Source organism: Myotis nattereri, assembly GCF_964212035.1.
Source record: "Myotis nattereri genome assembly, chromosome: 15".
Taxonomy (NCBI): Eukaryota; Metazoa; Chordata; class Mammalia; order Chiroptera; family Vespertilionidae; genus Myotis; species Myotis nattereri.
The window spans coordinates 50,875,747-50,887,791 of NC_138090.1; the positions used below are offsets into that span (position 1 = coordinate 50,875,747).

A 12,045-nucleotide genomic window follows, 5' to 3' on the forward strand; every position below is an offset into this window, starting at 1 on the left:
CCTCATCTCCGACAGCTGTCAGTCTGTTCCATGTATCCATGCCTCTATTTCTATTTTGTTCATCAGTTTATTTTGTTCATTAGATTCCACATATGAGTGAGAGCATGTGGTTTTTGTCTTCTCTGACTGGCTCATTTCACTTAGCATAATGCTCTCCAGGTCCATCCATGATGTCACAAAAAGTAAAAGTTCTTTATTTTTATGGCCTAGTAGTGTTCCAGGTATAAACGTACCACAGGGTAGGCACAGCCACTGTGGAAAACAGTGTGGAGTTACCTCAAAACATTAAAAATAAAACTGCCTTTTGACCCAGCGATCCCACTTCAGGGAATATAGCCTATGAAACCCACAACACTAATTCAAAAGATATGCAACCCTGTGTTCATTGCAGCATTATTTACAATAGCCAAGATCTGGAAACAGCCCAAAGTACCCATCAGTGGGTGAGTGGATAAAAAAGAAATGTGCCTCTTGAGAGAGACTCATTAGAGGGAACAAACGACTCTTTGAAGTAGAGAGCCTCTCTGCAGAGTGGCGGGAGCTGAGATCAGAGAGGAAAAAGGAAAGGCCACATTTTCGGAACTTTGGCTTTTACTCTGACGCTATGAGAGCACAGAGAGTTTTGAGCAGAGAAGGGGAGGGCATTTTTAGGGTTGATGGAATCCCTGTGACTGCTATGTGGGGAATAGACTGCAGGGGACTCCGGTCAAGCAGCAAGGCCATGAGAAGGTTATTTATTGCAGCAATTGGGCCAGGGTGGCGGCAGTGGAGGTGATTAGAAGTGGGGAGGTTTTGAGAGCAGCGCCAACAGGATTTCCTGACAGACCGGCCGGCTGTGGGACATGGGAGAAAAAAGACTAGTCAAAACGAGGACTCCAACGTTTTGGCCCTTCATTTCTTCCTGGACATCATTTTATTTTATTTGCTTTAGAGGTATGTTTCTGAAATTTTAGGTGATTGATTTTTTTTCTGAGATGAGTGTGTTTAAACTTTTAATACCAATTTCTACTTTTACTGGATTGCCTATTGGCCAGAGGATTGGGTAGATTATAAAATTTCTACTCTCTTGAAATCTGGGTTGGAGAAAGAACTTGAGTTTTAAATCCATCATCACCTATTCTTGCTCAGTGACCCCAGGAAAATCACTTATTTCTCTGCGCTTCAGCTTCCTCCTCTATGAAAAGAAAATTACAAGACTTAATACCACAGGCTTTGAGGAAGCAGACAAAGACCTCCCAAATGAGAACAAACAGGCCATTCATTCAGAGCTTGCTATGGCAAGAGGGTCAGCCCCCATCACTTGCATTTGACAAAGACTCAAAGGCAGGCAAGGCAGTGGGGAATCCTTACAGTGAAGAGGGAAAAAAGGAGAAGGAATTTCAGATAGTGCTTGACTGGAGCCTGTGCTCATGGGGAAGCGGGAGGTTAGCTAATTACAAGAGGGGCACCTCATGTGATGGATGGGGGAATATATTTGACTTTGGTTGGTTCTGAGCTGGAAGCAGGTAAAAAATAGGGAACCTGATACTCATTGACCAAGTTCTGGCTGTTATGAGCCAATTGCTCTCTGGTTTGGCTTCTTGGACTGGTTGCTGCAAAGTCGGATCAGAGTCATGTAAGTCATATAGCTGAGGCTTGAAGGTCATACTTGGTCTGACCATTGTCTTTCTTATATTCTATCTCTCAGGTTCTTGGGAGGAGTGTGAAATGGACAGGCATACAGTAACCCACAAATGAATATTAATTTAATTTAAAATATTTTTGTTACGACCTAATTATGTAATCCTTTGTTTTATTTTACTAATCCATCTTTATGAAAATAATTTGTTCACTCATAACATATAAAGGCAAACTAATGTGTCAAACAGTACCAAGTGTATAGAACAAAAACTGAAAATCCTCCTTCATCTTTTCCATAATCTCTGCTCTCTACTTAGGTAAGTACTGGTGTCAGTTTATTATGATTTTTCTGTATCTTTGTTATATTCATTTTGTTTGTGCATATTTATGAATGTATTATATATGAATATATAAATATGTATGAGTTCATATACTTATGTATAATACATATATATATGAAGCTTTCACATAAATGACCACTGATTATATTTTCATTAAATTGTTTGCGGGTAGTTTTTATCGCGCGCTAACAGGTGGCGCGGGCCATTTTTGCTAATTTTTTGCGCAAATGGCAACGTTCAGTAAAATTACGATAACTTTAGTTTACGTATTTATACGTTACCCGCATTCTACCGCTAGTCTATAAAAAACGTATTAATACGTGTCCCGTGCTCTACTACACTGGTAGAACGTATAAATACGTAAAACGTAAACACGTATCCCGCATACAATGTGTTAAATATTATGAAATATTTCAGACATACGGAAAGGTGTAAAAACGGTGCAACAGGAGCATGTACCTGCCACCCCAGATACATCTCCCACTCAAACCTAGAGTGAACTGCTACCTTGATTTTGCCATTTATCATTCTGTGTAGTAAGGACTTTAACCTAAGCCTGAAGATAGGTCTGGCCTTTGCCCTTGGCTCCTGGGAGGTCATTCTAAATCCTTAGAATGTCATGCCTGATAGGAGTATCTGTTTGCCTGTGGGCTTGCATCCCACTGAATAGTCTAAAATGTGATTAAGGCCAGGGGCTGGCCACACCAGATGGTTTCACAATGTGATTTAAAGTGGTGTCTTTGGATCGCCTGCCATCAGCTCAACTTCAAAAGGAGCTGGAGACTAGGATCAGCCATGGGGGCCGTCAGCCACGCCCACAAGACGAAGGGCTAATAAAAACTCTGCCATGAGGCTTGGGTGAGCTTCTCTGGTTGTCCTTCTCTGTGCACATCGTCACACATCATTCCCTGGATATTTGAGTGATACTTTCCATGACTCCATAGGGAGAGGACAGCTGGAAGCTCTCAGGTTGGAGCTTTCCTGGACTCCGCCCTCTGTTTGTTTTTTTTAAATCCTCACCCGAGGATATTTTTCCATTGATTTTTAGACAAGGAAAGACAGAGAGAAATATCGATGCAATAGCTATTGGTTGCCTCCAGGACCTGGGCTAGGGAGGAGCCTGCAACCAAGGTACATGCCCTTGACTGGAATCGAAACCAGGACCCTTCAGTCCACAGGTCAACGCTGTATCCACTGAGCCAAACCAGCTAGGGCTCCCTTAACAGATTTTAATCCATATCCTTTGGTTGTAATAAACAGCGACCATGAGTATAACAGCTTTTGGTGAATTCTGTGGGTACTTTTAGTGAATTATTGAACCTAAGCATAGCCTTGGAGGCTTTAAAGCTTGAAGTCAGTATCAGAAATGAGGGTGGTTGTAGAGACCCCCTGGAATCTGCAGCTGGGGTCTGAAGTGAAGGCATCTTGTTGGGCTGTTCCCTAACTTCGTAGTTGGCATCAGAAGTGAGATTCTGGAGAACAAACCTGGCTCACTGAAACATGGTTTGGGAAGAGGAAGGATGTGAGGTCAGGGGATATTGAACCTTTGATTCCTGAATGGTCCCGAGGTCACCCACAGGTATGAGAATACAACTGTTCTGCAGTCAGTATCAGGAGGTGAAAGTTACCAATAATTTCTATAAAATCATGGATCCAATCCCCAAGAAGCATGAGGAAATGCAGAATAACAGGAAAGGAGCTAAATACACAATCCCTTGGTTAATTTTATACATGATAACTCAAAAGAAAGGAAAGGATTGGGGTGGATCCTGAAACTGGACCAGTCCCAGGTTCTGTCCAGTTTGAGCTACAGCTGCTGGCCTACTATAGGGAAATGTTATGTTGAAACAACAGATAGCAAAGGAAATTAGAGCAATTCACAAGAGAATGAAAAAACATGAAGGGGTGTCAACAATAAAAATAAAGTTTAAAAAAAAGGACTTCCTTACTAAGTTTTAAAATGTCAAGAGGAAGAAAATCTGTATAAATAGTTATTAAGAAATGGGATGGCCCTAACCGGTTTGGCTCAGTGGATAGAGCTTCGGCCTGCAGACTGAAGGGTCCCAGGTTCGATTCCGGTCAAGGGCATGTACTTTGGTTGCGGGCACATCCCCAGTAGGGGGTGTGCAGGAGGCAGCTGATCGATGTTTCTCTCTCATCAATGTTTCTAACTCTCTATCCCTCTCCCCTCCTCTCTGTAAAAAGTCATTAAAATATATCTTTTTAAAAATAAAAAGAAATGGGATGAATGAAGGGAACATTAATGAAGTCAAAACAAAGGTCTCAATGCAGCACTCTCAGAGTTTGGGTAGGCCAGCAGAAACACCAGCATCAAGGCCCCTAGTCCAGTCTGCGCTATTTACCCTCATTTGGAGGGAATGTAAAAAACAAAACTTAAGAAGTGATGTGACAATGTGAAAAAAATCACATTTTTCCCCTCTCTAAAAATAAAATTGCATGAGGTGGTAGTCTCATATAATACAAAATACAGATTGATAAGAGGGCCTGGGTTCCTTGGCCCACCCCGCTCTGGGGGCTCAAAGCTATATGCACATTAGTGGTAAAGTGGTCATGAGAAGAGATATTCCTGGGACTCCTTAAGGTGGGAGCCCCATGATTCTAAAATCTGTTGGTGAGTCCCAGTGGGAGTTATCGTTAGACTGGGATGACATGGGAATGCAGGCATTGGTGGGATTAGGGTGAGAGATTGAACAGATATTATGTGAAGTGAATTTGAATGTAAATAGATACTGTGTCTAACTGGACACATTTCCTGACCTAGCACTATAAAACAGGACATGGTAAATGAGAACCAATAAGATTTTTCCAAGGCCAGCAGGTTGTAATTTGAAAAGTATAGGATATCTGACTGGAAAAAAAAGTACATGTGAGAAGCTCAGTGTTTGGTTGGCTTATTTGGATGTTGGGAGACACATAGTCTATACCTGTTAATATTACTAGCCTCTCTTTATAAAACTAGCAGGAAGAAATCTTGGAGTCCTTTCTTGTGGCAAAAGCCAGTGAGCACCACTCAGTGGCAACCACTGAGATTTGGGGCCAGAAAATTTCCGTGACAGAGACAACTGGGTGACTATTGGCTTTAATTGAAACTGCCCCTATGCCCGAAAGACATAAAAGAATACTGAAACCTGAAATCCCCATGACGTCTTGGGTAACATTGAACAAATCCGCTAATGAGGAAGGCCATGCCCAGAGGAGTTCCGTAACAAAATGAAAATGGTTTATAGAGGAACATTCTAGCAAGGGAGTGTGAGGAGGTAGTCACTGTATTCAGGAGCAGGTGGCCTTTTTGCCCTTAGGACCGACTCTGGAACCACCGGACGGTCAGCCAGATCCTCTTGCCACTTGGGTGGTACCAATGAATAGCTCTCAACTGACTAAAAGCTATGGCAATTCCAAGGTGAATGACTTCCTTTGAGTGGGAAATATTAGGGATGCTGTGCTGTAAATATTTAATAGCCAGATTTCCAACGAGCAGGGGAAGCCCTGAATTACAGTATTGCCCATTTCCACTGTGTAAATACTCTCCCCATAGTCCATTTCTAGCTACCAACCATGATGGAGAGTTAGGAAGAGATACATTATGTAGTATTTCCATCTTAAAGATATAATACATCTGCGCAACCTCAAGAACACTGAAAACAGTAAAATGTATTCGAAAAATTAGAAGTAATTGGTTTTGAGTAATTATTACCTTTGTTCTTAATATAATTTGCTTAAATTGGTTCATATAATTTACTTTTTAATAATGAATGTGTTTACAGCCAGCTTTGAACATTCTTAAAAACTGAATAATCAGCAGTGAAATTTTAAAAAGGCATGGGGAATGTTGGAAAAGGCACAGAGGGAGATGAGGCGTGGGTGCAGTCAAATTGTAGAGAACCTTATTTGCATAGCAAGGAAGTTTGGAACTTTTCCTATCCGCAGTAGTAAGTCCTGTCCATTTTTCTTCTTCCGAAGGTCTACTAAATCTGGCCCCTCCTCTCCACCCCTCACAGCCCATGCACCATCTCCAGAGTGTCATTCATTCCATCCCACCACACCCGTCTCTTCCCTGGCTACCTGGGAAGTCGCTTCCTCTACCGGCTGACTCTCACATGGGCCCCAGTGGGATATTTGGAACTTGCAGACCTGATCCTGTCCCTCCATGGTACATAAGCCTCCCATGGATCTCCATTAGCTTTTAGAGGGAACCCAAAGGATCTGGTAATAGAATCCCTCCAAGGGGGCTGGGACTGGGAGTAAAAGACTAGAGGAGAGAGAAGAAAGGAGACCTGGTTTCACAGGGGATTGGTGGGGGCTGCCCTGTCCGTAGATATTCTTGAACATTTCCCATGTAATTCCTGCTTCTTGGGTTGGACTGGCCTTCAGGATGACTAAAGAGACAGAAACTCCTGGCTTGCTAAGAATACTTTCTGGCCCAGCCGGTATGGCTCAATGGTTGAGCATTGACCCAGGAACCAAGAGGTCAGGGCATATGCCTGGCTTGTGTGCTCAATCCCCAGTAGGGGACATGCAAGAGGCAGTGGATTGATGATGTTTTTCTCTCATTGGTGTTTCTATCTCTCTACCCTTCTCCCTTCCTCTTTCTCTAAAAATTAATAAAAATATGTATTTCTTTAAAAGAATACTTTCTGCTCCCCATATCCCTACATCTTCTTTCAGTTACTCATCTTCTTATCCCTTCTGGACTACACAGTTCTGAGGTCGGAGCTGGCTGCAGTAAAGGCCCTGGGCTTCTCCTGCCCCTGAGAGCCGCCAATGCTGCAGCAGGTGGCGCCGCCCAAAGGTCTGGGTGAGTGGTGGAGAGAAGCGATGCTGGGGTGTTTGAGGAAGCTGAGGGCTCTGGGAGCACAAGGAAAGAGAACACGAGGGGGCAGGTTATCAAATAACCAATCCGGATCAGACATCTGTGGGTCAGATTCTGGCGGGGCTGGTGGTGTCCAGGGCAAGTAGCAGATTGGGCCAGGGAGAGGAGGGGGAGGTGAGGGTGGTCTGCAGATAAGAGAGCACAAGGAGCTGTTTTGGATCTCACTGGCACTCGCTGGGAGCTCACAGGGAGTCGGGCATACCACAAGCTCGCTTTCCCAGATGGAAAAAAGAAATAATCTAGAGAACAGCAGTGGAGACAGGCTACACATCACCCATAAGGAGGCCTGCAAATTCCTTATTACCTCAAGTGACCAGAGATGAAAGACCAAGATCCAGGGTTATTGTTTAGGGGGAAATGACCCCTTTCCTCCAGTACCCTCAACCAACACCAATGAAAAAGTACCCAATAACACTAAGGACTGACAACTCACTAAGCCATGATATTCACCAGGTGGACAATATGTCCCACCTGTTCTCTGTAGAGTGAGGCAGCGTCAGATGTTGTTACCCAAAAGGTGTCCCAGCAGTCTTTGCCTTAGATGAATGCTCAAGCCATGTCCACTTGGGGTTGGGAAGAAGAAACTCTAGAAAGGCATCTGTTTACTGAATGGGTAATGCTTGACTGCACACCGAGCTAGGAATTCTGCAAACATGAAGGCGTTCATCCCTGCAGCAACGATAGTATGACACGGGTTCAGTGAGCATCCCTATTTTCCAGACTAGGAAAGAGCAAAGAGAGGGGAAGTGATTTGCCCCACAGAATCCAGGCAGTAAGTGATGAAGGGAGAAAGTGATCACAGATGGAGCAGGGAAGGGGCAGAGCCCAAGGGGAGAGTGTAGATGGAAAGGAGAGAAGGGAAATAGGGGCTGAGACTAGGAAGTCTAGCCTAGGGGGCAGATAAGGGATTGTATGCAATGTAGATCCCCAGAAAATTCCAGGTTCAGGCCAGGTGAGGAGAGAGGTCTGTGAGGCTCAACTCCTCTGGGCCTCCAGAAAGACTTTCAAAGTTCCTTGTGAATCACGAATAAGGAGAAGGCTGGAGCCTAGAGAAAGTGAGGAAGGGAAGTGAGGATGCTTGCCGATTCCTGGTCTTCCCTCCCCACAGAACCTGCGAAGCTGGTCTCTTCCTCTTGCTCTTTGCAGAAGATTCTGCAGTGCAGCTGCTCCTTCCATGGGGTCCCCGCACCCTCTGTGCAGTGGTGGTTGGAAGGTGATATCCTTGGTATAGACAACCCCCAGGTGACTTCTACCATCCTTGCCCCCTGGAGCAACACCACCATCAGCCTGACCGAGATGCCAGACATGGGCACACCCCTTCTCTGTGAGGGGAAGAACGACTATGGAAACCATGCTATGAATATCATACTGATGTCAAGTGAGGATGAGGAAGAGCGGGATGGGGATGGGTACTGGGGCCAGGGGAGGAAGCAGAGCTTTGGCTTCAATTTGAAGGTCGAGGGAGAGAAGCCTTTCTCATATGTTGTCTGCTTCCAGTAAAGAGTCCTTTGGCTACCCAGAGTTTCATCAGCGGGCTCTTCCAGGGCCTTGTCTATGGAGTCATTGCAACTACCGTGCTCTTTCTCTGCCTCATCCCACTCATGTGAGTACTGGAGTTAAAGCCCACCAGCCAGCCTCTCCCAGAGCCTGCTACTCAGCAGGCCTGGCTGGGGTGCTGGCACAGAGCGGGCAAAGACAGGAGCTCAGGGCCTAGCAAGGGACAGAGGCGTCACACGTGGTCACCACAGTCCAGGGCCACCAGGGCTATTCTGAGTCACAAGCAGGCACGAGGGACAGGGGCTTTTAGCAAATCGCAGAGGAGAAGGCAAAGGAGGGAGTGGCATCCCTGGAGAAGACAGCAGAGGCCCCAGGGTACTGTCTATAGTGGATCTGGGGGGCCAGAGCACTCACTGTTTGGTGGAAAGTGGTCTATGCAGACCCTAGGACGTGTTTGAGGAATCCCCGGTGACATCATGCAATGTTTGTTGCACTGAGAGTGGCAGATAATGGCCAAAGGTAAAGGTGAAAAAGGCCCTCTGTGTCAGTTCAGAAAGATTCTTGAAATGGCTAAACCTGTTGGCTAGAAGCCTAGAGTGAGAAAAGCAGAGTTACCACAGGTCAGGCCAGAGTTTGGCTCAGGGGGCGGTGGGGTGGGGGGTCGACTGGCCTGTCCAGACGTCTTGGGCTTAATCCTGAGTTGGGAGCCATGGAAGCAGGCTAAGCTGGGGAGAAAAGCATGAGCTTGGGGTGGAGCACAGACCAAGAGAGAGAGAGCCAGGAGGCCTGGGGCCTAAGCCAGTCTGAGCCAAGGCAAGTGATGAGGAGCCGTCAGAGACATGGGACTTGGCTGTGACCGGATATCCCAGGTGAGAAAGAAGAGGAGCAGGGTGGCAGGGCCAACTGTTGAGCCATTTTCAAAGAATAGTCAGCTGGACTTAAAAAAACCAGCAACAGTTTCTTACAGTTTGCAAAGCCCTTTCATAGCTGACCTCATCTGCACTCCACAGCCTGATAGGCAAGGTGGCCCCCTTGAAACTAATTCCCAGAGTGTGGTGTGGCTCACCCTAGGTAACACGACAAGATGGTAGTGTCATTGAGGCTCTAAACCAGAACTGCTAAGACCACAGACCACCTGGGGGTGCTGGGGGGTGGAGAGCCACAACTGATCCAGAGGGTCATTTCCTTAGAGTGAACCACATCAAAAGGACACTGTCAAAGAAAATTGCAGTGATCAAGGCAGAAATGAGCCCTTCAGAACCCAACATGGCTCTGGATCCCGAGGAACCAGGAAAATCCACAATCATGCTGTCTTCTGGGAGCCAGCGTGTGGTGGGTACCCATTATGTCTGGTATCTAGTCTCCCATAACAGTGTAACAAGACCCACGAGGAGAGGCACATGCAGTGCTCAGGAATTACCCTCCTCATCCTATCGAATGCCCGAATGTCCTTGACTGTCACCTCACAGATGATGAACCTAGGCTCAGGGAGAGGAAAAAAGATGATGTTACGAGAAACACATGAAGGGTAATGAGAATCAGAAATGTGTGTGTGCGCGCACACACACTGTGACACTGTGTCCCCATTGAGAAAAGGGTTGAGAGAACCTCTAACAGCAGTTGTAGCATTAGAGTGAGGATCAAGGGGTTTGGTCTCTGAGTGCAGTCTACATCAGCACAGTCTATAGATGCCACAGGCCCAAATCAGCCGAGGTGCTGGAGGACCCGACTAAACCTGGGTTACTTCATTTACCCTGCACCCCATATCCTCAGTGGGGTTTGGAGGAAACAGTGCTTGAGGTAGCTGGGCCTCACTGTTATTTACTATTGATGATTCTCTAGGACCAGAAGTGCCCTGCTCTCCTGATACCCTGCACTGGGAACTGGTGTTCTTTTGTATAAAGCATGCATCTGTAATACTCCACAATATTTCCTGCAGTATTTTCTAGTATCTATGTGGCAATTCGGGGATCTCAGAAGTGGGTCCACCCCAAGCTGGTGGGGAAGGCACCCTCCCAGTAACAAGGCTGAGCTGGGGTTCTGGTTGCCCAATGGAAGGAGGGGCTGAACCTACCTACAGAAGCGGCCAAACTTGCCAAGGGAGTCTGGGGAACAGTCTGGTGCTACGAATGTATGGGGAGGACCAGCAGGAGAAGACACAGTTTCAGGCTCCCATCAGGGAATTGCAAAAAAAGGTGAAGCCAATGTCTGCTCCATATTGTCCCAAGTGCCCAAAGAGGGGGCTGAATTCTGTCGTTTTAGGTTTGGATACCTCATCTCTGAACCTGTTCCAACATTCTTCTTTCTTTGCTCTCCAGGACACATTATCCTAAACTTCCAGGAAAAAAGCAAGATAATTTGGGGCTGACAAACCCTGGGAAGACTACATTCACACCTGGACTGGCCAATATCCCACGGAATTGTTAAAGTCCTGGAAGCCAGGAGCCTATAGCAAATCTGGAGCCCCTGAATCTCAGTTCACAAAGGCCTCTCAAGCCCCCCGCCCAGTCCTTCACACTGGTTCTCCATCGAATAGGGTTACTCTTGGACCTGATCATAGAAGCTGTGAAAGCAAACTATGAACTGTGTTTTAGCCGGAAGAAAGATGCCCTGTCCTGGAATGGTGTCAAAGGGAGGAAAAATAAACACTGGACTATGAAATAGGTAGCTTTTGAGCCCTTACTGTGTGCCCAGGACTTGGAATATACATACAACAGGACCAAACTTTGAAACCATAGTATATGGATTAGATCCCAACTTCAGTGCTTAGTGGTCATATGTCTCATCTAAGACCACCCTTGAACTTTGAACTTTGAACTTCAGCATCCTCACCTGAGGTGTACCTGGATGGAGAGTCAGTGAAAACTGGTGTCCAGAGATACAGGTGGAGAAAAGACACAAACATGGGCCATGAATGCCAACGTAAGGCAGTGTAGCTTTATCTGGTAGGACTTTATTCTGACTCCCCCAGAATGTAAGTTCCATGAGAACAGGGATCTTGTCTATTTTTTTTCTACACCTAGAACAGTGCCTAAAATAAACTCTCACAATAGTTTAATAATTTAATAGCTTAATAATTGAATGGATGGATGGATGGATGAATTGTAAGCTGCTGGAAGACTTGAAGCAAAGAAGTGGGGTGACCAGATAAGGCTGGAGGCAAAGAACTTAATTAGGAGGTTGTTGCAGTATTTCTTGGCCAGGCTGAAAGGTAGGCACACAAGGAATGAGAGTGGGGTTCTGGCATTAGAATGGACCAGGGCTGCGAAGTGTTCCCCTCAGAGTAGATGACAACCTTTCTGGCACCAGAGGCCGGTGATTTGCATGTGCTGAAAAAAGGGCCACCTCTTCCCTGGGGCATTATTTGCAAGTCAATCCAGTGGTTCTTCCCTCAGCACCAGTGAGATGGTCATCTTGTACTCAAGGTAGATTTTTACGTAAGTCCCCACATGTATGGGCACCTTTCCTGCATGCAGTTCATACATCCCACAGGTGAGGCAAACAAGCCAGACACTGACTTTGCCTCCGTGGAGCTCGTGGTCTCCATGAGCTACATAGAGAATGAAGAAAGAAAGAAAAATAAAATGATTAAGTGCCAAGAAGGAGGAGGACAGAATACTATGAGCATGTATAAGAGAAAAGAGGAGGAACCTAGTGTAGATTAGAAAGTCCAAGAAAGTGACATTTCTGCTGAGA

General features: G+C 45.8%; 1 protein-coding gene across 2 annotated transcripts; it reads left to right on the forward strand.

Moving 5' to 3' along the window:
* Positions 1-761: 761 nt before the first annotated feature.
* Positions 762-11,421, forward strand: SIGLECL1 (SIGLEC family like 1). Of its 2 annotated transcripts, XM_081106952.1 has the most exons (6): positions 762-933; positions 6,648-6,777; positions 7,961-8,230; positions 8,350-8,455; positions 9,540-9,681; positions 10,668-11,421. In XM_081106952.1, exons 2-6 carry the CDS (start codon positions 6,744-6,746, stop codon positions 10,680-10,682), a joined length of 567 nt encoding a protein of 188 aa, XP_080963078.1. In that variant the 5' UTR covers positions 762-933; positions 6,648-6,743; the 3' UTR covers positions 10,683-11,421. The 2 variants fall into 2 exon arrangements, with proteins under 2 accessions (XP_080963078.1, XP_080963079.1); XM_081106953.1 differs by lacking the exon at positions 9,540-9,681 and having other exon boundaries at positions 779-933; positions 10,668-11,412.
* The last annotated feature ends 624 nt before the right edge of the window (positions 11,422-12,045 follow it).

Excerpts from the sequence above, each read along its gene's own strand:
- SIGLECL1 (XM_081106952.1), top strand. The coding sequence starts at position 6,744 with ATGCTGCAGCAGGTGGCGCCGCCCAAAGGTCTGG. Across the intron at positions 8,231-8,349 it reads GAATATCATACTGATGTCAA|TAAAGAGTCCTTTGGCTACC; the intron begins GTGAGGATGAGG and ends GTCTGCTTCCAG. Across the intron at positions 8,456-9,539 it reads CTCTGCCTCATCCCACTCAT|AGTGAACCACATCAAAAGGA; the intron begins GTGAGTACTGGA and ends TCATTTCCTTAG.